Source organism: Diaphorina citri, unplaced genomic scaffold (assembly GCF_000475195.1).
Source record: "Diaphorina citri unplaced genomic scaffold, Diaci psyllid genome assembly version 1.1 scaffold737, whole genome shotgun sequence".
Classification (NCBI taxonomy): Eukaryota; Metazoa; Arthropoda; class Insecta; order Hemiptera; family Psyllidae; genus Diaphorina; species Diaphorina citri.
Genome location: NW_007378170.1, coordinates 115,780 through 143,177, shown reverse-complemented (window position 1 = coordinate 143,177; position 27,398 = coordinate 115,780). Strand labels below are relative to the sequence as shown.

General features: G+C 39.0%; 2 protein-coding genes and 2 long non-coding RNA genes across 4 annotated transcripts; 2 read left to right on the top strand and 2 right to left on the bottom strand.

Annotated features, from left to right (window-relative positions):
• The first annotated feature begins 1,128 nt into the window (after nucleotides 1–1,128).
• Nucleotides 1,129–2,896, top strand: LOC103511657 (piggyBac transposable element-derived protein 2-like). Its single transcript, XM_026825360.1, has 2 exons — nucleotides 1,129–1,342; nucleotides 1,672–2,896. Exons 1-2 carry the CDS (start codon nucleotides 1,326–1,328, stop codon nucleotides 2,894–2,896), a joined length of 1,242 nt encoding a protein of 413 aa, XP_026681161.1. The 5' UTR covers nucleotides 1,129–1,325.
• A 2,837-nt stretch (nucleotides 2,897–5,733) lies between these two features.
• On the top strand, nucleotides 5,734–6,298 carry LOC113468442. Its single transcript, XR_003392194.1, has 3 exons — nucleotides 5,734–5,984; nucleotides 6,039–6,042; nucleotides 6,150–6,298. It is a non-coding gene; the product is annotated as an uncharacterized LOC113468442 (long non-coding RNA).
• An 11,370-nt stretch (nucleotides 6,299–17,668) lies between these two features.
• Nucleotides 17,669–20,426, bottom strand: LOC103511656. Its single transcript, XM_008476383.1, has 3 exons — nucleotides 20,247–20,426; nucleotides 18,127–18,318; nucleotides 17,669–17,673 (listed from the first exon to the last, which is right to left on the bottom strand). The coding sequence occupies exons 1-3, from the start codon at nucleotides 20,386–20,388 to the stop codon at nucleotides 17,669–17,671; spliced, it is 339 nt and encodes a 112-aa protein (XP_008474605.1). The 5' UTR covers nucleotides 20,389–20,426.
• Nucleotides 20,427–23,964: 3,538 nt separating this feature from the next.
• LOC113468440 lies at nucleotides 23,965–25,326 on the bottom strand. Its single transcript, XR_003392192.1, has 2 exons — nucleotides 24,970–25,326; nucleotides 23,965–24,145 (listed from the first exon to the last, which is right to left on the bottom strand). It is a non-coding gene; the product is annotated as an uncharacterized LOC113468440 (long non-coding RNA).
• Between the last annotated feature and the right edge of the window lie 2,072 nt (nucleotides 25,327–27,398).

The window sequence follows — 27,398 nt, the reverse complement described above, 5'->3', positions numbered from 1 at the left end:
ATATCTACTTATTACACTTCCTCCTTGGCAGAATGGGCACAAAATTACCGATTTCAAGTTGAATGCTCTCCCATCAACAGTCCTTAAATTCGCCAGGATAAAATCCGCCCCGGGCGGGAATCGAACCCGCGGCCTAGCGCTTACAAGGCAGACGCAATACCAACTAAGCTAACCAGGCTGGCGAATTTCTTTTTTCTTTCCTTAGGTATACCCCGGATGTCCTATATCAATCAAATCATGGATTTCGCTGGCTGCAATAACAACTATCAAGAAATGAAGGCATGGGCACACGACAGAGACAAATGGAGAGAGATTGCCAACCAATCCCCCGGATTGAAGGAATAGATAGATAGGTATACCCAGTTGTCTATGCACTGATGACATCTAGGACCAGCGCCGGATACCAGGCTGTCCTGGATTATGTTGTCAGTGTTGTAGACAACTTCAGGCCCCCCCGCCAGCCTGATGGCGGACTTTGAGCCGGCCCTAAGGTCCGTGTTTACTCGGCTGTAGCCGGGTATAGAGATCAAGGGCTGCTGGTTCCATTACTCACAAGGCGCCGGATACCAGGCTGTCCTGGATTATGTTGTCAGTGTTGTAGACAACTTCAGGCCCCCCCGCCAGCCTGATGGCGGACTTTGAGCCGGCCCTAAGGTCCGTGTTTACTCGGCTGTAGCCGGGTATAGAGATCAAGGGCTGCTGGTTCCATTACTCACAAGGCGCCGGATACCAGGCTGTCCTGGATTATGTTGTCAATGTTGTAGACAACTTCAGGTCCCCCGCCAGCCTGATGGCAGACTTCGAACCGGCCCTTAGGTCCGTCTTTACTCGGCTGTGGCCGAGTATTGAGATCAAGGGCTGTTGGTTCGTGACTGGCTGTTGCGGGGCCCACTCAGCCTCGTGAGGAAAATGAGTAGCTATGACATATAAATGCGCATAGCGACCGGTGCCAGCATGGTAGTTAAACATTGGATTTTAGGATTATTGAGATAATGGGAAAATCCTACAATGCTGCAGTGAGTACCAAAGTTGTGACATAATGACACAAAGAAACTGCATTTACAAATTAATTTGCCAAATTAATTAATACAAATTAATACAAATTAAATACAAATTAATTAACCCATATTAGTCCCGCGTGACCATATGGTCACGCAAAATGTTTGCACATTTGGGCATTTTTCTAATTTTTACGCTTGGCAACACTGTAATCAATCTTGCACCAATGTTTAGACAATATATCAGCTGATCATTGTAAACAAGAAAATTTTAATTTTTTGTTTGGATTTCGGTGTGATAACATTTTGAATTTTACTGATGAAAAGATGTCGACAAATAACCGGTAAGTGAACTTTTATTTTACTGTAATTATTTTATTACAATGCCAAATTTTCTAAATCTAATCAATTTTGATTCTAAACTTGTTGGTAGACATGTGGCAATTATTATTTCCAAGTTTTATAAATTACTTTTGTTTTTACACTATCCCAAAGTTGATTGTGACCGTATGGTCACGCGGGACTAATACCGTAACAATTGGTTTCACATTCTATTGTATCATTCCAAAAGCGTATTTTGGTAAGTTGTGTTTAGTATTTATGTAGTATAGATTTTTTTTTTAATTTTTTACCCCTTGTAACATAGAATGTGTCTTCTTCTGTCTTTTTTTAGTCTAAACTTGGCACAAATCCTACAAGTACTGGAGGAATTCGAACATGCAGAAGAGACGGAACGTCAACAAGTGGATGCAATTTATATCACCCCTCCAGAGGCAGACGTTTTATCTGATGAAGACTCTGGAGATGAGGACGATGCAGGCCTGATTGACAATTTGTCCTCCAGACAACTTGCTGCTCCAGCTGAGGTAGTGTTTACTAATGATGAGAGGCTTGGGGGTGAGTTGAATGAAGATCAGGAGCTGGGTGAGTTGAATCAAGATCAGGAGCTGGGTGATAGTGGCGAAGACCCAGTGCAAGATGTAGAGGAGGAAGAGGTTGTTCATTTACTTCAGGGGTTAAGAACTTGGAACAAAAGAAGGCTCGAGAACCATGTCCCACTAAATACGTTCCCTGAAAGTGATTTTTCACGGTATCGCGATTTTTCAGCTGTTGAGCTTTTCCAACTCTTTTTTGACGACACACTTTATGACCATATAGTTGTCGAAATTCGTAAATATGCAGCTTATAAAAACAAGCCTGATCCAAACATCACAAGAAATGAACTGAAGTGTTTCATAGGAATTCTGATAATATCTGGGTATTCAACAACGCCGTCATATAGGTATTACTGGGATAGTGGCTCTGATATGAGAAATGAGATGATTCATAGTGCAATGAGACGAAATCGTGTGAAACAAATTATTTCATTTTTACATTTTGAAGACATGGAAAACTTTACAGCTTCAGATAAGATGTGGAAGTTGAAACCACTTCTCAATCGCCTAAATGATAACTTCATGGAACATTTTATTCCCATGCAACACCTGAATTATGATGAATCAATGATTGCATACTTTGGCAGACACGGCTGCAAGCAATTTATTCGCGGTAAACCAATACGATTTGGTTTCAAAGCCTGGTGTCTAAATACATTCAATGGGTATTTGGTCAACTTTGACATATATCAAGGAAGGAAAGACTCGGCCGTTTCAAAATATGAAAAACATTTTGGAAAATGTGCTGCCCCTATGATGAAAATGTTGGATAAAATGCCCCAAGAAAAGAAACTACAATATTGTCTGTACTTTGACAATCTGTTCACTGGTATGAATCTCCTTCATCAGCTGAAAGAAATTGGGATATTAGGCACAGGAACTATAAGAGAGAATCGCTTACCGAAGGAGTGCAAAATAATAAGTTCAAAGGAAATCAAGATCAAGAAGAAACCTAGAGGTTAGTATGTGTATCCGAGGGGGTCGCTTAAGATTTATTTCGGGAGAGAATCACCTCGGATACGAAGATGGTGTGTCCTGGTGGGAGACTAATACTACATGAAGAGACGTGTCAAAGGGTGGATGGAGAACCTATTTTGGATTTAGATGGCCTAAAGCGTTCATAACTAATAATGATATTGACTTTTTTTTCTGTAGCTGAAAAACACATATTCAACTACTTTGCTGAATCATCCATGGAATTGAGTTTGCTCCAGGTCCAAGATTACGGTGCAGTGAAAAAAGTGTTCCTGAAAACTAATGTGATCCTACCATCGTCCGCACTTTTTTTTTTTTAATAGAAAACTTAATAAAATTAATTATGTAAAATTGTGTGTAATGTCAAAACAATTACAATAAATAAATTGAATTGAACGCTTTTTTTTTTCATTTGCGTCAATAACAAATACGCTTAAAGCGAATCGGCCGTCGAACAAACACTTCCAGTCCAGAGTTGTACTCAAAGCAAATAAATTTAAATATAACTCGTGGGTTCGTGTGGTGTTTTTAATTACCACACAGTATTTCGAATAATACAACCACCCAGTAACAATGATTGTTACCTAGCAACCAGTCAATATTGGGAAAATCAACAAAAGGGGCAGGTGCAGAGGGTGTTACCTGCGTTATGGCAAATATGGTTTGATGATAGATGGCAAATTAAATCGTGTGGTGTTTTTAATTACCACACAGTATTTCGAATAATACAACCACCCAGTAACAATGATTGTTACCTAGCAACCAGTCAATATTAAGAAAATCAACAAAAGGGGCAGGTGCAGAGGGTGTTACCTGCGTTATGGCAAACATGGTTTGATGATAGATGGCAAATTAAAAAGATGTGCACAAGTGATCACTGTTTGTGATCGATGTGAAAAATAGTCCATTCTTCTGCAGAATTTGCTTCGATACCTTTCAAAGCCGCCATATTCAGAGAAAATGAAGCAGGACGAGAAACCACAGTTACTCATCAGCATCACCTTAGAAAGCACCCTAACAACAAAAGGGGCAGGTGCAGAGGGTGTTACCTGCGTTATGGCAAACATGGTTTGATGATAGATGGCAAATTAAAAAGATGTGCACAAGTGATCACTGTTTGTGATCGATGTGAAAAATAGTCCATTCTTCTGCAGAATTTGCTTCGATACCTTTCAAAGCCGCCATATTCAGAGAAAATGAAGCAGGACGAGAAACCACAGTTACTCATCAGCATCACCTTAGAAAGCACCCTAACAACAAAAGGGGCAGGTGCAGAGGGTGTTACCTGCGTTATGGCAAACATGGTTTGATGATAGATGGCAAATTAAAAAGATGTGCACAAGTGATCACTGTTTGTGATCGATGTGAAAATAGTCCATTCTTCTGCAGAATTTGCTTCAATACCTTTCAAATCCGCCATATTCAGAGAAAATGAAGCAGGACGAGAAACCACAGTTACTCATCAGCATCACCTTAGAAAGCACCCTAACAACAAAAGGGGCAGGTGCAGAGGGTGTTACCTGCGTTATGGCAAACATGGTTTGATGATAGATGGCAAATTAAAAAGATGTGCACAAGTGATCACTGTTTGTGATCGATGTGAAAATAGTCCATTCTTCTGCAGAATTTGCTTCAATACCTTTCAAAGCCGCCATATTCAGAGAAAATAAAGCAGGACGAGAAACCACAGTTACTCATCAGCATCACCTTAGAAAGCACCCTAACAACAAAAGGGGCAGGTGCAGAGGGTGTTACCTGCGTTATGGCAAACATGGTTTGATGATAGATGGCAAATTAAAAAGATGTGCACAAGTGATCACTGTTTGTGATCGATGTGAAAATAGTCCATTCTTCTGCAGAATTTGCTTCAATACCTTTCAAAGCCGCCATATTCAGAGAAAATAAAGCAGGACGAGAAACCACAGTTACTCATCAGCATCACCTTAGAAAGCACCCTAACAACAAAAGGGGCAGGTGCAGAGGGTGTTACCTGCATTATGGCAAACATGGTTTGATGATAGATGGCAAATTAAAAAGATGTGCACAAGTGATCACTGTTTGTGATTTCTCATGCTGATGTCTCCGTCAAATTTCTCATGCTGATGTCTCCGTCAAATTTCTCATGCTGATGTCTCCGTCAAAATCCCTTCTATTCAAGTTGAGGATGTAAGATCTTTGCAGTTTCAGTTCCCTCTATCAAACCTCTTGGGAAAAAGAATGTAAAAAAAGGCAAAACACAGCATTACCCTTAGGAAAGCTAGCCATTTTGAGAACGAACATAATATGTTTAGGACAAATTCACCATGGGTTGTAATCAAACCCAGGGTCCAGCACTTGCAAGGCAGATGTGCTAACCACTAACCTAAAAGCTTACTAGCAATGTTATGGTTTCTTACCATAAGAACAGCAACTCGGAATATAGGCCTATGGAGAAGCAGTTTGAATACGAGAGGCGATGATATCTGGTATGGGATGTTGGCAATACACAGGTTGAAAGGACGGACCCAACGGAGGCGGCACGCTTCCTTGACCTGAGGACGGCAGAGGAGGTCGATGTATGATGCTAATACAACAACAACAACAAGACAAGGAGTTTAACCATGGAAATTAACGCTGGAATTCCCTGATATGTTAATGGTGGTGTATCATACGATGATACTTTATATATATATATCGGAGATAGGAACTTGGTGCAAACCGTGTGAAGATGCCTTCTGTAACGCTGAAGATGCCTTCACCGGCGAAACTAGTCCGTAAAATGAAAATGAAATAAAAAAAACCCCAGAATATTTTTAAAACTAGTGAAGAAGTATACGTTTGTCATTTCAACCTACCTAGCCGTGTGAAGATCCTACCAACCAACTGTACCTAATACCAAGTACCAACGTGCTACAAATAACATAAAACTATACACGCTACTATATCGAACAACCCTCCCCCACCATGCTCTGTATGAAGAATAGGTACCTTTGCAAGAGCGGAGAGCTCCTTGCTTTTGATTCTTTGGAGCAGTCTGGATTAAGAAATCAAGGGGTATACAAGTGCCGATATAGTTCGCTAAGTCGTTGTGTCATTGGTAGGATCTGGGACGGGAGTAACCATTTTGTAAAGTTCAAAATAAACATTCTAGATAGGTAACTTTAGCTTCTAACTCCAATTAAACTGTCTTTTCAATACTGTTAATAATTAAAGTTAATTGCTCTCATTCTTATATTGTGTAATTTTTTTGTGGCATTGGTAGGATCTGGGACGGGAGTATCCATTTTGTAAAGTTCAAAATAAACATTCTAGATAGGTAACTTTAGCTTCTAACTGCAATTTCATTTAAACTGTCTTTTCAATACTGTTAATAATTAAAGTTAATTGCTCTCATTCTTATATTGTGTAATTTTCGTGCTGTAGCCGGGTATAGAGATCAAGGGCTGCTGGTTCCATTACTCACAAGGCGCCGGATACCAGGCTGTCCTGGATTATGTTGTCAATGTTGTAGACAACTTCAGGTCCCCCGCCAGCCTGATGGCAGACTTCGAACCGGCCCTTAGGTCCGTCTTTACTCGGCTGTGGCCGAGTATTGAGATCAAGGGCTGTTGGTTTCACTATTCTCAAGTAAGTTTGTTAATGGGGAAAAAAAGAAGAATAAAGTACCTAAAACCGGTGTGGCCTCTTCACAATTTTTGTTGATATCACATTACTAAGTTACTTCCTTTACTATCTACTCGTATCATCAATTTACTCTGGTCGCTACTCGATTAAAGAAGGTAGCTACTCAATTGTCCTCACGAGGCTGAGTGCATCCCGAATCGAACCCGGAACCTCCGGCGTGCAAACCAAGTGTGATACCTATTTGGCCACGGAGCCTACTAAACACAAAATTGTGATCAGAGGAGGAACATTCATGTTATACCTATCACCTTCGGGTATCAGATAGAGTGCTTTCAACTCTAGATTGAAGCGGATGGAAGTAACGAATTGAATTATCATGACTGAAGTTTGTATTGACAGATTTTGAATGTCGTCTTGCAGGCTCTGTGGAAGAGGGCGGTAACAAGCCACAGATTGCTGCCACTCTTGAGGAGGAGTGGGGAGACAAAGAGGGTCTATGACCTTCTGAATTGCCTCCGCCTCGTACCTCCTCACAACGTGGACGAGGCGCTGGAGGTGGCGGAAGTGGAGAGGGTCGGGGTCCGCCAACAGATGTTGGGCCTGTTCCACCATGTGGAACACTATTAGTATTGACAGATTTTGAATGTCTTCTTGCAGGCTCTGTGGAAGAGGGCGGTAACAAGCCACAGATTGCTGCCGAAAACCGGGCGAGAGCATATGTGTGAAGTTAGAAACCAAAAAGAGAGAAATTATTGAAGCAAGGTTGCCAAACCTCACGCCCGCGCCAGGTATAGGTATACCCAGTTGTCTATGCACTGATGACATCCAGGACCAGCGCTGGATACCAGGCTGTCCTGAATTATGTTGTCAGTGTTGTAGACAACTTCAGGCCCCCCACCAGCCTGATGGTGGACTTTGAGCCGGCCCTAAATTCGAGATTTTGCAGCGCGTGCACTTCGATGGTGAGGCAGTTCAGTTCAGCAAGAATATTCGATCTGTCAAGACCGGTGTAGGTCCCCCTTGCTAATAAGAGTAATAAAGTATTGAGAAGTGAGTGTCAGGATAGAGTGGCGGGGAGGGTCCGTACACCTTCCCCAGCTAACTGTTATTGTTTTTTTTTTTTTTTTAGTTGAACTTTGATTCCTTATTAAAAATAAACCCCTTTGTCTTATTAACCGAATTCATATTTAATTCAGTGTTATTATTGTTATTTTGAACCATGGAGGGAAGAGAAGAAGGAGAGGTCAGTGGGGATGAATACGAGGGAGCCGAAATATATATAGAGCAAAATATCCGGGTTCGATTCCTGGCCTTCAGGACTAAAGCATGACAGAGCTCAAAAACAGCTTGGGACTCAGGAGGGTATACTCTTCATAAAGCCTATTACGTTCTGTTCTTATTTGAGAACTTATCAGTTAGATAGAGCTCTCAGTTGCTGGCCAAAATTTCGGCAGTTGGCATGCTGATGTCTCCGTCAAATTTCTCATGCTGATGTCTCCGTCAAATTTCTCATGCTGATGTCTCCGTCAAATTTCTCATGCTGATGACTCTGGTGCATTAATACCAATTGGCACACTATCCGAAGAAGCACAAGAGGCACGAAACAAGGATTGTAAGCAATTTCAGAGAGGACAACAAATTAATATTTTAAGAATTTACCCAAAATATAGATATTTTGAAATTTGCAGAGCAAGGGGAAAAACTAGCCCATTTCATTCTAATCCCATCTTTCTCGATGTGTCTGAAGCATTCGATAAAGATTGGCATGAGGGCCTTATCTTCAAATTAAAGAAAATCTTCAAATTAAAGAAAATGTTACCAGGAAATCTTGCAGAAATTCTGATTCCAAAGTGAAAATAATTCCAAGTTTTATTGAAAAGTTAAATCAAAAATCTGAATGAACAATCTTGTTTCTCAAAATAGTCATTCATTTATCTTAGTGTAATAATATCAACTGGACAGCTATAAGAAGAGGCACAAGAATCGCGGATTTCAAGATATTAAGATAACAACAACAAGAAGGTATTTTGTAGGATACCCATGGTACAACATGCCTCCAAGACTGCGTAAAATACTCATACATACAACGGAGGTTGCATCTAGTGCATTAAACCAATTGGACAGCTCTCAGAGGAAGCGCAAGAAGCACGAAACAAGGATTTTAAAAGATTCCGAGAGGACAATAACAAGGTATTGTTTCTAAATCAGCAGTCAAAGTATCTAAACCCGACGTCCCCGCCTCTGCTTTTAAACCTAAAGCTGTATCGACAAATTTCACACCCGAAAAGAATGATCCATGTCTTGAAGAGGCTGCCTTCCTTAGTGATTTGAAATATTTTCCATGTGCAAATAGACAAGGCCCTGTAGACAGCTACTTGCACAATACATGTGACACCCTTGAAATATTTTCCATGTCAAACGAGAAATTTTGCAATGAACAGGCGAGAGACTTGGTTGAACACCCCTGATTACTTTTGAGAATGAATGAATGAAGACTCTCCGAGCACACTCAGAGTTACCATGACATTTTACTGAAAGAGGACAAATCCATTACCATCTAGATTCACTTACCGTGTTACTGAGGGCACACTGCGTACGGTAATTCTTCTCCAGCATGGCCAGTACCGCACTCTGTTTGAACGAGGAGCTGAGGGTTTTATTTTTCTCTCAATGTACTTATTGCAGGCTAGTATTGCGAAACCTCCAAATGTTCTCATTGCAGGCTAGCCCAAAAGTAGCCCAGGCATATTATGACACAGACTGCCAATATTAAACAGACTTTACAGATTCTGTCATGAACAATGCCAAGAATTTCTGATTGAAGACAAATTGTTTTCCAAAAATACAAAAGGAATCATGGCCTGCCCTCTCAATGTACTTATTGCAGGCTAGTATTGCGAAACCTCCAAATGTTCTCATTGCAGGCTAGCCCAAAAGTAGCCCAGGCATGTTATGACACAGACTGCCAATTTCATAGACAAGCTAATTGAATTTACTAAACACCTTCCAGAAAAACAAATCATTGAGCAGACTTCCTTAGGGTCACTGAAAACAACAAATATTATAAGGCAAACTCTAAAACTTTTTTTAGTCTTCCTAATTACTGGTGGGCCGACCGCTGAAGAGCGACCGGTCTTCCGGGACTTGGGTCCGATGAAGGGATCCTTACCTAGGTCCCGGAGGCGATTAACTTTGGCCCAAGGCCAATTGAATTCTACGAAAGAGAAGCAAAATGTTCTCACAAATTATTTCCTGTGTATTGGTTTCCCAATTCCTCATCCCAAATGCTGCCACAATCAACATACAGCGTATAATGATCACCACAAGACATCTTGATCCTATGATCAAACCAATACTTCCTCCAAAACCATGCCCTCCTCTTCGAACCAGCCCCAATCAAGCCAAAGTATCTGCTTCACTTCAGCCTTGCCCAGTATTCCGAGACATCCCCTACAAAGTCATATCACATTGTGGGTGAAAGATTTACGACATCATGTGACATTGGATTCTTTGAATCCAAGGATGAGCTCCTCGTAAAGTCCTCGCAAATACCAATTAGAGAAATATCAACATCTTTATTCGAAAAAGCTCTCTCAGTCAGTAGATCAAAAATGACAGCAGGAACAATGGTTGAAGAGGAGATAATTTCCTTGGATACTGAGAAATATGAATGTAGCTGGCCAAGATACATAGAAAAAGTCAATGAACAGATAAGACTATTGGCAAGAATGGCAACATGGAGTTTCACAGGCAAACTCCTAGATTCCCGAGGACCAAGCTGCAACATATTTGAACCAGCTGGGGTGTGTGACTTCATTGATGGATCAAAATTTCTGTATCCTGTAAAATCAAAAGTCGTAGGATGTGTGGCAAAACCATCCTTAAAGTCCCAATGTTACCTATACCCTCTGTCTTCTACACTATTTGTAGCTGAGTGTAATGAATTGAGGTTTACAATAACGTTTCCTTACAACCAGACCTTCTCATCCTCTATATGCAACAATCATGAATATTACATTTAGGTGGAAATCAATAAAATTGTTAAATTTATAATCAGTTTTTACCTACCTGTAGTATCAGGACATCTCCAGACTCCCATAACAAGAGATGAAGTCGATGACTTGATGAACAACGATACCTTCTACTGCTTTCGTCACAAGGAATTGAAAAAACTGATCACTGAAAGGGGTGCTGTATCACTTGTAGACTCATCTGCTGATCCAATAGCATGCATACAATCTTGGGTGAAGAGTATTCCTGTAAAGAACTCAGATAACGGAGGGAGATCATGAAAAAAGCCATCAGAAACTGGGCTGTTCACAAATTGAATCAATTGCAAAGCGTTGACGGATTAGATCCTGAAGTGATACGAGAGGACTGTAGAAGAAAAATCACTATGATCTCCGCATTCATTGAGGAACTTAGAGAAGATGTCACCAACATGATGAAAGTTGAGTTGGTGAAAGACAAGATCTGTAGCAGAGAGATTCCATACGGTCGGACTTTTGAAGCCTTTTCTGACCTTCAAATTGAACGGGATATTGGGTTACTGAGATGTTGTTGTCCTGAGGAATCCGGAGTTGTGGTTTTTCCGACTTCATTATTTCTGTGTGCATTGGACAAACTTCAAGTAGTTTTCTTCACAAAATTGTACTGGAGGATGGCGGACTTGAACAACAAGTATCCAGGCCACTCCATCTACGCCAGGGGGACTACTATATTTAACTACTTGACTAGTCTTAGAGCTAAAATGGGTCAAAAATTCTTCAAACTCATGAACATATGGGAACCCCTGGTGATCGGATGGACCGTAACTCAGGGCGATGATGTCGGCAAGCCAAACTTATATCAAGGCCAGTTGGTCGAATTTGTTGATGTCTCTTCCTGTTCGACTCTCATAGAGAGATCTTAGGAAGAGGGCTGGTTCAACTCCAGCCAAAAAGTAGTCAAACAGTATTCCACCATGTAGAACACTATTGGTTGAACACTGTTGGACGGAACATTCTCTCAGCGCGGTAGAGTCATTCTACAACCAACCGAAGGGTTCATTGGGTGTATTCCACCATGTAGAACACTATTGGTTCAACACTGTTGGACGGACCGTCATCTCAGTTGAAGGAAGTGACTCCCGCACAAAAAACGCGGTGGAGTCGTTCTACAACCAACCGAAGGGTTCATGGGGTGTATTCCACCATGTAGAACACTATTGGTTCAACACTGTTGGACGGACCGTCATCTCAGTTGAAGGAAGTGACTCCCGCACAAAAAACGCGGTGGAGTCGTTCTACAGTCAGCTGAGAGGAGCCCTCGACGGAGAGACCACCCAAACTTCTATTCGTTCCTGAGAGAGGAGCCCTCGACAAGGACAAACACCCAAACTTTTACGCCTTCCTAAGAATTATAAAAAGAATGGATGCCAACGTGGGTCACTTAGAAGTAGGATACGAAAAGTACAAACCACAGTAGCACAGTTTTATCTCCTACTTTTTTTTAAGCCAACCTCCAATTTGTTGTAACAGGAATTTCAATATTCTCAATACAAATATACATTATTATCTTATCTTATCTTATTACATTTTGGAATCAAATGAAGGTTTAACATTTATGATGTACCGAAATTCATCATATGACCCTCTCACTCTACTAGAACCACTGATAAAATCTGTGAAAAAAAACAAAGGAATAGAAGAAATCTAGATGAAGAGCTGCGAGAAGAATACGAAATTGAGTCATTCAGACAACAATCTGAATGGGAAATGTCACAGATGCTATCCAGGATAGAAACAGAATCCAAAGAAATATCAGAGGCATTCAAAAAGTTGCACCATCAGATCTGCATCAATCATAATTGTTCGAACCTGATCACATTATATGTTAAAAATATCCTTCCTTCCTAAATTTCCTTAATCGCACCGCACCGTGTACGGTCGTCCTATCGGCGCGCCAATCCAACACACCGTGTGTAGTACACTTATATCAGCTGATGTCAACGAGCACAAAAGCGACTTGTTGTGCCTACACCCGGCATGCATCGGCACCTACCGGCAGTGTCCCAAAAATATCAGAAGTGAGTGCATGATTCCAGAGTTAAAGCGCCTCAAAGGAAAAAAAAAAAAAAAGTTGCACCAATCGATTTGGCTTTGATTATTGTTTTAAAAATTATCATTAGTATTATGGCAAAGACGCGTCGTGCCCTTTGTTATGACCTTCCTCAACATTTTATTATTTTCTGGCCAGTATCATAAATTTTAAAGAAAAACCCTCTTAGAAAATTACAGAAATGGCTATGATTTTGTCAGTTGTTCCAATTTTTCACCTGTGTGTAGTACTGTGTAGTCTTAATAATCCTCTTGACTTTGTACTTGTATTACCTATTATTATTATTATGGTATTCTTAACAGAGAGAGAGAGGATCCTTATCTTGATGATCCGTGGTTTTGGCGATCGTGTTAGGTCGTACAATGAAACGTGTGCAGTTTTCAATGCTCATTTTCCGGAACGTGATAATATCTTTAAACAAACAGTTGGTAAAATTGTAACTAAATTTGAAGAACATGGAACCGTAAAGGATCTACCAAGGTCTGGCCGACCAAAAACATCGATGAGTCCTGAAAAAGTAGAAGAAGTCTTACTGACAGCAACTGAGGATCCACATGCATCTCTAAGGAGAATAGGCCAGGAAGTTGAAGTCAGTACAACAAGTGTATGGCGGGCGTTGAATAACAATGGTTACATTCCCTACAAATGCCGATGTGTCCAGGAACTGAAAGAAGAAGACTTTGAAAAAAGAATGATTTTTTGTGAAAAAATGAGGACAAGCATTGACAACAACCCAGCTCTGCTTAATCGAATCTTGTTTACAGATGAAGCCACCATATGTTTAAATGGGTGTGTAAATAATCAAAATTACAGGTTCTGGTCAAGTGATAATCCTCATTGGATGAGGGAAACACATACCCAAACGCCACAAAAGGTTAACGTATGGATGGGAGTCATAGGAAACAATGTGATTGGACCTTTCTTTCTACAGGGAAACTTAGATGCTGTAAAATGAATCTCCTACAAACAATGGAGATCCCTGCATTAGTTGAATTGTATCCAGCAGGGCTAGATACCATTTGGTTTCAGCATGATGGTGCTCCCGCACACTTTAGCATCATCATGAGAGAGTTCCTTCATCAAATGTTCCCAGGGAGATGGATCGGGAGAGGTGTCCAAATTACCCAAATTAATAAATTATTAATTGAATGGCCAGCAAGATCCCCCGACCTCAATCCTCTCGACTTTTTTGTCTGGGGATTTATCAAACACCAAGTCTTCCGAGAACAGCCAACCAACCTAGATGAGCTTCGGGAAAAAATAGCAGAAATCGCCTGTACCATAACACCAGGAATGTTGCAAAATGTTCTCCGTGCTTTTTACGAGCGGATCGGACACTGTGAAATCCAACAGGGCCAACAGTTTGAGCAATGTGAGCGAGAAACCAGACCTCTTCTGATCTCTCGCTCAACATCGTAACGCCAAAACAACTGTCAAGTGTTGCTCTACTTAAAAAGTAATTTTTGAGTAGTGTGTAGACAGTGGCATTAATAATAATAATAAATCAAGAACCAAACGAGGCTATTTAACATTTTCTAATGAAGGTAGTTCCTTAGCTCTTCAAGTACTGTATTGTGTATACAAGAACAAGGAGAGTGCTGATTGACAGCAGTGAAGATGAGGCGTCGCCCGTGAAGAGGTCAAAGTTCTTTAACCCACCAAGCAGGCTTCCTGGCGACGACAAGCGATATGATGGGTTGCCAAGGACCTGCCGCTTTGCATACTGCCAAAGTAGGTCGAAAATGAAATGTGAAAAGTGTGGAGTATATTTGTGCCTCTCAAAGGAGAAAAACTGTTTCAAACTATTCCATACCGTTCGTGTCCTGTGAGCCTTATTTTAGACTTATTTTTTTTATTTTTCAGCCTTACACTAGGTACCTTATTTTCTTTACCTTCCCTTCTTTATAAGTAACCCATTAAACCTACCCCATATGATGCTAAGGTAGTGTTGAAAAAATAAAAATAACAAAAACAATAAAATAAAAAAAAAAAAAATTGCCCACATCGTTTTTCAACAGAATTCTAGCTGTTTTAATTTTCTCCTTTTTTTTGCCTTAGTTGAACCCGAAGTATCACGATCGAAAAGAACGGGGAAAAGTCACTTTTCAAAGAATCGTAGACCAAAAATGTTGCCGGTGGGAAAGGGCTAATGAACAGTAGTGTAGTGGTAGTTCCTTAGCTCTTCAAGTACAGTACTGTATTGTGTATACTCTCTTACCTTTTATTTTGATATCTATTTAACTTTTTTTATTGTGTTTTTTCTTTTTTCTTAACTTTAAAGTCCGAGGACTTGACTCCAAAGTCAAGAGGTAAGGTACTTCCTCCAAAGATAAATATCAACCCATCATTCACAATGACCACAACATTGTAAGTACAAATGTCCATCTGAGAAACTCCAGAGAGATAGAACAGCAACCATTCCTCACCAATTTTGTCAAATGAGAAAATTAATAGCACAATCTTATCAATAAATCCTTTACAAAAGGCCACCACTGATAGATACCTAGATAGATGGTCTAGATTCTGAGTGTTGCGGCCAGTAGATTTTCCAGCCAGTCTGTAAAATAAAATGCTACATTGCGTTCAATTTCCAACTCTCTCCTTTTCTTATTTCTTGTCTTGAATAACCACAACTGTGCGCATCAATGCCTCCCAGTGTGTCAGCTCCATCAGCAGGAAGCAGCAGTGAAAATTCTTTTGCAGTTTATTGCTAGGTACTTCCAGGAGGATGATCCACTGTTTCATCAAGATACAAAAAGAGAGCGAGAGTAACTGTAGCGATTATGAGAGCAGCTAGTATGTGTATCCGAGGGGGTCGCTTAAGATTTATTTCGGGAGAGAGTCTCCTCGGATACGAAGATGGTGTGTCCTGGTGGGAGACTAAATGAAGAGACGTGTCAAAGGGTGGATGGAGAATCTATTTTGGATTTAGATGGCCTAAAGCGTTCATAACTAATAATGATATTGACTTTTTTTCTGTAGCTGAAAAACACATATTCAACTACTTTGCTGAATCATCGATGGAATTAAGTTTGCTCCAGGTCCAAGATTACGGTGCGGTGAAAAAAGTATTCCTGAAAACTAATGTGATCCTACCATCGTCCGCACTTTTTATTTAACAGAAAACTTAATAAAATTAATTAGTAAAATTGTGTGTAATGTCAAAACAATTACAATAAATAAATTGAATTGAACGCTTTTTTTCATTTGCGTCAATAACAAATACGCTTAAAGCGAATCGGCTGTCGAACAAACACTTCCAGTCCAGAGTTGTACTCAAAGCAAATAAATTTAAATATAACTAGTGGGTTCGTGTGGTGTTTTTAATACCACACAGTATTTCGAATAATACAACCACCCAGTAACAATGATTGTTACCTAGCAACCAGTCAATATTGTGAAAATCAACAAAAGGGGCAGGTGCAGAGGGTGTTACCTGCCTTATGGCAAATAATTGAACAAAATTACTTGCTTGATTTATTCTTATAAAAGGAAAAAAGGACGTTAACAAAGTTAGATATGAAAAAAAGATGACTTGTGGAAAAATCTTGCCTATGAATCTATGAGGAAGTTGAAGTCAGTACAACAAGTGTATGGCGGGCGTTGAATAACAATGGTTACATTCCCTACAAATGCCGATGTGTCCAGGAACTGAAAGAAGAAGACTTTGAAAAAAGAATGATTTTTTGTGAAAAAATGAGGACAAGCATTGACAACAACCCAGCTCTGCTTAATCGAATCTTTCTTGTTTACAGATGAAGCCACCATATGTTTAAATGGGTGTGTAAATAATCAAAATTATAGGTTCTGGTCAAGTGATTTTCCTCATTGGATAAGGGAAACACATACCCAAACGTCACAAAAGGTTAACGTATGGTATGGATGGGAGTCATAGGAAACAATGTGATTGGACCTTTCTTTCTACAGGGAAACTTAGATGCTGTAAAATGAATCTCCTACAAACAATGGAGATCCCTGCATTAGTTGAATTGTATCCAGCAGGGCTAGATATGGTCAAGACGCTCGCCTGGTAATCAGGAGGGCGTGGGTTCGATCCCAGCCGAGGTATGGAATTTTATCCTCATTTATTTGAGAATTTGACCACATAATAATGGAGCTCTAAGGGTTAGGTGGTAGAGAACGCCTAAGGCGTTAACCTCGCCTAGTGGTTGCCTTCCACTCAAGAGTCCATTATTATCATACAGTCCACACCCAGCCCAAAGCAGAAGGACAACGACCGGCCCAAAGTAAGCAAGAAGATATCCAAAAGGAGAGGGAAATTACAGAAGACATCGAGTCTTCTGCTTCATCAAACCATTCAAAGGCAACTTTGAAGAACCAAGGAGCAGATTTTTTTATATAATTTATAATTTCATGATAACAATATTCTGTACATCAAGGGTGGGGTGGTAGAGAATGCCATAGGCATTAACCCCACCCTTGATCAAACTTTATTTTGTATTTATATGTAGATACATTTTGTTACCATCTGTAAATAAAGTTTGATCCAATTGTGTAATAATAAGAAGATCTAGTTGGAAATCCAGAATTTCAGGTTCGCGCTGAATCTTCTCAAAGTCCCCAAGCTCGTGCTGAATCTCCTGGAAGTTCTCAAGCTCACGTGCAACAACCACACACTCCTTACCAATCTCCCCACTGTTCTAATTAGATTACTACTCTCTACCAATATCCTCAACAACAAATAGAAAGACAGACTGTTGCTCCTACACGTTCATCAAGAACAAGAAGACTTCCAATTAAATTTGTTATTTCATTTCACAATTTGTTGAAGTACATAGATTAGCTCCACGAAATAATGCTGTTCCTGGTTTTCCAACCACTCCTTACCAATCTCCCCACTGTTCTAATTAGATTACTACTCTCTACCAATATCCTCAACAACAAATAGAAAGACAGACTGTTGCTTCTAGACGTTCATCAAGAACAAGAAGACCTCCAATTAAATTTGTTATTTCATTTCACAATTTCTTGAAGTACATAGCTCCACGAAATAATGCTGTTCCTGGTTTTCCAATAGATTAAAACAGGCCGTTTCCCTTATACTGCGTGGGAGCCGATAGAAGACAATGCTCACTTTTAATTCGAATTACAATAGTGAGCATCCTGTATTTTCTCCTCAGAGTTGAAGATTTGTAATATGGAAAACATTAAGTATACGATGCTTATTATAATAATCTGTTCAATTATACTCTTCCATTCCTCAGGACGAGGAGATTTTTACTCGAAATTTCTCCCATAAAATCAGCATGCCGACCTCGCTGGTGAAGTGATCAAAACGATCGTCTGGTACAGGAGAATGAAATCCCGAGGGGGGCCCTCGCCCCCCTCCCCTATATACGGCCATGCTACATAGGTACGTATGTGCCGGTTTTACTCTAATTCTGTAAGAGCGTTCAAATTTCCATTATAAGCTTTATCTGTCCATTACTTGACAAAGTCACAAAGGTCTCAGGATTGACCCCATAGTTCCTTACATACCCGCCAAGATTACCTACCAGTAAAGCTTGACGGGCCTGACCACTGTACCACAACTTCCATATGACTTGTCCTTCCAGGACCGAACAGGCCTCCTGAACTGAACGAGATTATAAATAAATCGTTTCCTATTATAATGAGAAAAAATAGTTCCTTAGTCTCCATCAGACTAATGACTACGTCCCGTTGTACAAGCGTGGAAATGTACTTGTCTATAACGAGAGAAATGGGGTGGCCCAGAGCCGTGATAAGAGTAACAAACTAAATAAGGATTTGGGCATGCTACAACATAGACCACACGAATCTAATGTAGCAGTTGTTTCATTGCTACGAAATAAAAACGGAGATGAAACATCTTTTTAAAAAATGTGTTGAAGCAAAAATGCTTGTCACAAATGTCGTTCTCCGCTAATACACTTCGCTATAAATTCTAAGAATTGATATGGACTCGAACCACCAACCTCCAGATCCAGACATGAAGTCGAAGAAAAGAAATACTTATATCTGAAGACCATTATAAGCTTGGTGTGTGTATGTTTTCAAATGATTGTAATAAAAAGCTCAAGTTTTTCCCCTCGGTAATTCAGTGGTGATTTTCGAAGTCGGGATTTGAATAGCTGGCGGGGAACTCTCTAGCTAAAAGTTCTAACTATGGGTTTTATCTACCATTATTTTTGTATTTGAATTCTTTTTTTCCTTCATTTCGTTTTAATATTTCAAACAGATCCAGAGTCAGCCGTCTCAACTACTACACCACTGAGGTAGGTAACAAACTAAGTAGGCAATATTTCTCTTTTTTCCAGGAACGGCAAAATTTGGTCAGAAAGTTCCCGCCTTGGTCGGAATTCAAACTCAACACCTTTGAGTTGAGAGACTCGGCCATAGAGGTGGGCCGACAGTAAGGTAATTTTGCGAAATGATAGGACACAGATGGATTCTCCATCTAGGTATATGCAAGTTTTAAAGAGCAAAATATGCATACATATTATGTATTAGGGACCGATAGGAAATTGTAATGCATACATATTATGTATTAGGGACCGATAGGAAATTGTAATGAAATATGCACTTGGAAAATGCATAGGCTAGCGTGAACATTACTACAACTCTATTATGTTTTTAATGTTCTCAGAGTGCAGTCAAAGAGTCCTTGTTTTATTACCTTTTTGAGAAGAATTTCGAGTGGCGCTAATTGCATTTTTTTATGTGTGTTTAGAAAACGATCACTCAATGGAAAACATGACTCAATCACAAGGAAACAAAGATTCAGGATCTATCAGTACAGGAACATGGAACTTCTTGATTTGACACAGGTAGGTACCTAAAGTTATTATAGGGTGTGGCTATCTGAATACTTTTCAGACTTTTCTTGAAAAATTCGTTTGTGCTGGGTCCAGCACATCCTAAGGACTGTTGCTTATTAAGTAAGTTGATAAAAGACCAAGGGTGTATATACCCATTTTTTTCAGCACTTAGAAGGGAAATTGCATTTTTTATGTGTGTTTAGAAAACGATCACTCAATGGAAAACATGACTCAATCACAAGGAAACAAAGATTCAGGATCTATCATTACAGGAACTTGGAACTTCTTGATTTGACACAGGTAGGTACCTAAAGTTATTATAGGGTGTGGCTATCTGAGTTACTTTTCAGACTTTTCTTGAAAAATTCATTTGTGCTGGGTCCAGCACATCCTAAGGACTGTTGCTTATTAAGTAAGTTGATAAAAGACCAAGGGTGTATATGCCTACCCATTTTATTTTATTATTATTTTTTTTCAGCACTTAAAAGGGGTGTTAAGCTAACAGCATTTTAAGTTCCAATTGATTTGTAAAGGTAAAGGTTTAACGTGGCTCTTAATGTAACAAGACTGTTGGGCGAGCCACTCACTATCAGGCAGACCTGACGGATACAGCTGATCAGGATGAGCACACACACACTATCAGGTAGACCTACACTATCAGGTAGACCTGATCAGGTGTACCTGTCGTCAGGTCTACCTGGAAGTGAGTAGCTGGTCTTAAGGTAGCAAGACTGTTAGGGGCCAAATAAAAAGTTGGTGAAAGCCACGTTGAAATTACGAACATGCTCAGTAGAAGCCATGCAGAAAGTAAAGTCTCTTTCAAACCCTGGGTTTACCAGATCTATCGATCCAAAAGTTGAGCGATCCAAAGTCCAGAGTTGCCGATTTCGTGTGTTGACCGTGATTTATCCTTTCCACAACGGAGCGAGTGTAGTTAGGGGCGAAATGCAGAGCTCCCCACACGTGGTTGTGATACATTGCCAGCTGGGCTTCCTCTGTGGAGTTGTACTGGATCTGTGAAAGTTATGAGGTTTGCCAAGGTTTTAGTTTCATTTAAATATCGGAAATTGGTGTGATTTTAAAGGGGTTTTTGATTTTGCATATAATATCTCTCTCTCTCGACCCAACGGAGGCGGCACGCTTCCTTGACCTGAGGACGGCAGAGGAGGTCGATGTATGATGCTAATACAACAACAAGACAAGGAGTTTAACCATGGAAATTAACGCTGGAATTCCCTGATATGTTAATGGTGGTGTTTCATACGATGATACTTTATATATATCGGAGATAGGAACTTGGTGCAAACCGTGTGAAGATCCTACCAACCAACTGTACCTAATACCAAGTACCAATGTGCTACAAATAACATAAAACTAAACACGCTACTATATCGAACAACCCTCCCCCACCATGCTCTGTATGAAGAGTAGGTACCTTTGCAAGAGCGGAGAGCTCCTTGCTTTTGATTCTTTGGATCAGTCTGGATTAAGAAATCAAAGGGTATACAAGTGCCGATATAGTTCGCTAAGTCGTTGTGTCATTGGTAGGATCTGGGACGGGAGTATCCATTTTGTAAAGTTCAAAATAAACATTCTAGATAGGTAACTTTAGCTTCTAATTCCAATTTCATTTAAACTGTCTTTTCAATATTGTTAATAATTAAAGTTAATTGCTCTCATTCTTATATTGTGTAATTTTTATATTTGCCTTTTATTTACTACCCGTGTTAGTGTTTTGTTTGCTTTATTTATTATGTCCTCTCTACTCGAAGAGGGAGAGCTCGAGGACGGCCACCGCGCCCCGACATATATATATCTCTTGCCATTTATGAGATAACATTATTTAGGTTAAGTTACATTGACTTTGGCTAATATCTAGTATTAATCCTTTAACTACAAACTTTTCATGTCCATCAAACAGGAAGAGCGCTTAATTAGAGTTGTATGGTCTGATGTGATAGCAGACAGCATCATATCATCAGATGAAGGAAGGAAATTGCCGTGTATATGGAGTTTCCACAGACATCGGGTTTCCTCCATGGAACAAGAATATTTCATGGAATTTGAAGCTCAATGCGTCGATTGTGAATCAAAACTAACTCAACGAAAACATCAAGCATAGGCCCTGAAAGTGACCGTGACCCAAAGCGTGATCTTGAAGTTCTCTGTCCAATCTAAGTAAATGGTGACCCCCAATCCGGCGCTCATCGATGTATTGAATGTAATGTATTCGTCCATCTCTTGCCAAGTTGCTCGCAGCAACTGTGCAATACCGGTAGCAATGATGAAGGCTACGGCCAGATGAGGTTATGCAACAACTGTCATCGTGCGCAAACTGCTGAGAGTTTTTCCACACAGTGAAAAACTCTCGACGAAAACATCAAGCATAGGCCTTGAAAGTGACCGTGACCCAAAGCGTGATCAGAAGAAGAAGAAGAAAGAGAAGAAGAAGAAGAAAGAGAAGAAGAAGAAGAATGAGGAGAAGAAGAAGGAGGAGGAGGAGGAGAATATTCTCATTGGTAGGAAGGGAGAGATATTCTAAATGAGTAGCTCGGAACCGCGGTCAAATTTTGACTTGGCGGGGCGGAGCGCTACCGCTCTTCTTAATTTTCCAGACTTTCCAAGAACTCTGTATTTTCCAAAATAAACAACCTTCTCAAATCCTCAATAGCTTTAACAGTGTTAAGTTAAACACACCTGTTTACATAATTGACACATTTCCTGTGAAAGAAAACGTAGCTCTCCCTGGCAGGTTAGAATTAAGACATAAATCACCCAACATGCAAATTGCAAGTGCAAGCCAGATTGCAAATGCAAGCCAAATCTACAGAGGACGCCTCTATGAATGGCCAAGATGGGTTGCAGTGTTGCATTCCTCACGTGATCAAGCAATCAGCATAAATAAAATCCTAATTACTATCTCGAGTATTTTGTGATTAATGACTTCTATTCTCCTTTTGGCTGGGATACGTTTTATTGAAGATTTACCCAGTGGTGAATCCACGTTTATGGAATTTTTGTATTGATAGGTAACTAACAAAGGGAACTTTTTTGAACGAATAACTTTCAAAATTCAAGGAAGGAATCTAAATGGGCTTTCAGTCCCGAAAAGAGTTCCAAAACTTTTCAACAAGTTAGTACAAAGGTAAAACTCCTGATGTAAACCAAGAAGAAAAGGGGACTTTATTCTCATTTTACAAATAAATTGGAAAGTGGAAGGACACCAGCTTACGTCAGCTAAGGTCCTTCCATTCGGCAGCATTGTACCGATATGTCTGCTATTTGTTGAACTTTCATTGTGAATCTAATGTCTCCCACAATTTAACCCAAGGCCGCATTAACGTGCAAACCGTGTGAAGATCCTACCAACCAACTGTACCTAATACCAAGTACCAATGTGCTACAAATAACATAAAACTAAGGAGTGTTGTTGAATTGAAAATTGTCTTGTCTTCAAGATTCAGTCCATTCTGAAAATAATGAAAAATTCAATAAAAGTGAAATGCCAATGTATGTAGGTACTTTACTTTAATGGGTACTTGTGCAGAAGTCACGCCCAAAGAATATTGCTACCAAAGGAACTGGAACAAATGAGCAGTGACCCCGGTTATTATAGGGTTAGGTTAAACACAAGAAGGAGTTTTCACAATTAGAGCAGTGATTAGTGTTATTATAGGGTTAGGTAAGTTAGGTTAAATACAAAAAGGAGCTTTTCTTTTCCACGGACGTGACTTCTACTTAATTACCCTTTAATGTTTTATGTTACTGTTTCATGCCCATCACTCACACTTAAGTAGACCATAGGTTTGTTTTTCATTCCTACACCGCATCAATGTGGCGTCAATTTGACGTTCACTCTGCGTCAGGATTGGGGGTAAAATGTGGAAATTCAACAAACATGACATCTAGCAGTGAAATTACAAAACATTTTTTTCATTTCCCTCAATACAGTTACAATATGGCGGAACCTGAAGCTACTCGAGACTCGCATCAGGGATTTAAGACACAGCATTGACGCTAAAATAGGGGAAGTGGAATGAAAAACGCATTGCACCCATGTTGGAACGAAAAACAGACCTCATATGACAGACACATGACTTCTAGATACCGAGATAAATCGATTTAAAAAATACCGGTAAATCGTGAAGTTTGACGTCACGGCATACGCTCCCGTAGGCAATGATGTAATAATTCATGACTCCGGCTTCGTTTGTTTGTGCGCAAGCGTTTCTGCGCATTTTGACATCAAGTCTGACGTCACAACTCTTTGAACTTTTTAATTAGAACGGCACTTAAAAATTAAATTTTTGACCTTTTAAAGTTACTTTTTCGGAGTTTTGACTTCAGATTTGGATTTTTCACAACTTTTTACAGTTTTTACGTAGGAATCGACCTTTTAATCATTATTTTTACCCAACTGCAACTGCTCCATTTTCCCATTTATCCAGGTTTCTCATTTAGATGAGTCCCAGTTAGACAAGTTGAAAAAAAAAATGCTAGGTAAGTGAGCATAGGTAATCTACAACTTACCTTGCATGGCCACCTTGTCATGGACTCTGGTTTTCTTCTCCTTGATCTTTGGCATCTTGGAGCTCTGTGATTAACTCGATAAACACTAATGACACAATTTTAATGATAGGTACTGGTACCTATGAAACTACAGCTTTACTACACAATATGTGTAACGGAGTGTTGTTGAATTGAAAATTGTCTTGTCTTCAAGATTCAGTCCATTCTGAAAATAATGAAAAATTCAATAAAAGTGAAATGCCAACGTATGTAGGTACTTTACTTTAATGGGTACTTGTGCAGAAGTCACGTCCGAAGAATATTGCTTCCAAAGGAACTGGAACAAATGAGCAGTGACCCTGGTTATTATAGGGTTAGGTTAAACACAAGAAGGAGTTTTCACAATTAGAGCAGTGATTAGTGTTATTATAGGGTTAGGTTAAATTCAAAAAGGAGCTTTTATTTTCCACGGACGTGACTTCTGCATAAATAGCCTTTAATGTTTTATGTTACTGTTTCATGCCCACCACTCACACTCAAGTAGACAATATGTCCGTTTTTCATTCCTACACCACATCAATGCGGCGTCAATTTGACGTTCACTCTGCGTCAGGAGTGGGGCTAAAATGTGGAAATTCAACAAACATGACATCTAGCAGAGAAATTACAAAACATTTTTTCAATACAATTACAATATGGTGGAACCTGAAGCTAATCGAAACTCGCATCAGGGATTAAGACACAGCATTGACGCTAAAATAGGGCAAGTGGAATGAAAAACGCATTGCACCCATGTTGGAACGAAAAACAGACCTCATATGACAGACACATAATAAACTCAGACCATCTGACAGACACATAATAAAATACAGCTTATCTGGATGGGTGAAAATCATGACAACCTCTTGCAGCATCTTTCACATGAAAGACCTAGGAACAGTAGGAACTAAATTAAGAACTCTCCTAAGCATCTACCCTTGCAGAGATATTTTACAGTATAATTTGAGAATAAATTACAGAATAAATACCTACCCCAGATTGTCAACTTACCAGAAATGGTGGACTTGGGACACTCCGAAGTCAGCGTTTGGTACACAATGGCAAAATCAACCGTTAATTTCACGGTTGGTGATGAACAGGTTTTTGTATAGCGGTCACATGTAACTGCATATCCACTTCAGCTGGAGCTTGATGAACATAGAGTCTTGATGATCGCTGATTGTTGACGGCGGGGGTGCGTTGAATTCAGAAGCAGGTCATTGTGAGAACGAATAGTTGATCAGGCAGCCAGAAATTCATCTATCTTTCAAGCCAGTGAAATAAGAAACTTAGTTAGCACGGCTTTTTGAGATCTTAAAACTTGAAAATCAGACGACTGAATGAAAAAATAAAACGTAGAGGAAAAGAGACGCTGCAGATTCGGCACAAAAATGGACAAGCAAACGTAGCAAAACGTTTAAAAAATGAAAATGGTTGAAACTTGAAAACAAAAAACAAAAAACGCTGAGCAAACAAAAAGACAAAAACGCAAATAGCGCAAAACACGTGAAAACAAGAATCAACGTGCAAGATTGAGGTTAGGTTTGTCAATTTTGGATGTCTAAAAAACGCCTGTAAATTTAGGTTACACTTCACGCATGTCATTTTTTCAAAAACAGATAGATGCATATTGCATCTATCTGTTTTGTAGGCGTTTTTTATAAATCCAATGAAATGGATCTTATCGCGTCTGCCTTGTAAGCGCTAGGTCGTGGGTTCGATTCCCGCCCGGGCCGGATTTTATTTTGAACGGATAAGGTTCGTTCTAGGAACGGCTGGCTTTCTTCTATCCTTACTTCCTTCTTTCTACAATTTTGGGAACGTTAGACCTTAGCAGTTAACGGTTCTCTCTATCAAACCTCTACAAAGAAAAATAATAATAACAATAATAATAATAGGTAATAATTATAATCCATACCTATCCATAGCTGGCCTTATCAAGTCCATTAAGCGTTGTTGACATTAGGAAAATAAAACCCAGGTGAGTGTAGGTAGAGATTTAGGTGATTTGATAAATACATAAATAGAGAGTGGTGCACATGTCAAGAGCTTTTAGCTTTTAGTTAAGAAAATAATTATCGCTTTAATGTATAGGTACCTGCCGTTCTAGGTTGGGTATTGTACTTTTGAACATTTGAGTAAGATCACTAAGATCCCATTTCCATATTTAACGTGAGTTTCATCCGATTTTTTACTTTCCTTATACCTACTTACTATTTTATTATTATTATTATTATTATTATTATTATTATTATTATTATTATTATTATTATTATTATTATTATTATTATTATTATTATTATTATTATTATTATTATTATTATTATTATTATTATTATTATTATTATTATTATTATTATTATTATTATTATTATTATTATTATTATTATTATTATTATTATTATTATTATTATTATTATTATTATTATTATTATTATTATTATTATTATTATTATTATTATTATTATTATTATTATTATTATTATTATTATTATTATTATTATTATTATTATTATTATTATTATTATTATTATTATTATTATTATTATTATTATTATTATTATTATTATTATTATTATTATTATTATTATTATTATTATTATTATTATTATTATTATTATTATTATTATTAGGCTCATCGCGCTATCTGGGTTAAAAGTTAAAATAAGGATTTCATCGTCTGTCTTGTACTCTTGTTCTTGTAGGTTATTAGACTTAGGTACCTACCTATTACCTAGATTTCAAGAACCATGTCAAAAATACTCATAGTGCTGTCGGTGATGTTCTTCGTATTCACGTTACACGTGGTTCTCCAATCCGTGCGTCTAATGTTCAACACCATAGATCTAATAAACAAACCAGACAATCTAAATGCTACTAATCATAATGGAACCGAAAAGTTAACTACAAAACTAGACATCCAAGATATCAAACCAGTTGAAAACAACCCAAGAGAATTAGTTACAAAACCAGACAATCAAGATAAAAACGCTACTGAACAAAATGGAAGCGAAAAATTCGCTGCAAAACTAAAACTAGACAACCAAGATCTAAACGATACTGGACAAAATGAAAGCGAAAAATTAGCTACCGAACTAGACAATCCGTTCAACGCTAAGGAAACCAATATAATCAAAAATCTAGCGACAAAACCAGATAACCGACAATATAACTCTAATGAAAACAATGAAAGCGAAGTAAGAAAACCAGACAATCAAGATCTTAAAGTCAGAGAAGATAATGGGATTGAAAAGGTAGGGAGAAATCCAAACATTCCAAACGAATATGTCAATGAAATCAATGGACGCGAAAACTTAGTGATAAAACTGGACAACCAATATTATTACAGGACCCGCGATGAAGAATATATGGCATATGACCAACCTGAAACTAAACATCGGACAATAGAACCAGGTGATTATGTGGACAATCAGATTCAA

Excerpts from the sequence above, each read along its gene's own strand:
- LOC103511656 (XM_008476383.1), bottom strand. The coding sequence starts at position 20,388 with ATGTATCACAACCACGTGTGGGGAGCTCTGCATTTCGCCCCTAACTAC. Across the intron at positions 18,319-20,246 it reads CTTTTGGATCGATAGATCTG|ACAAGTACATTTCCACGCTT; the intron begins GTAAACCCAGGG and ends CTCTCGTTATAG.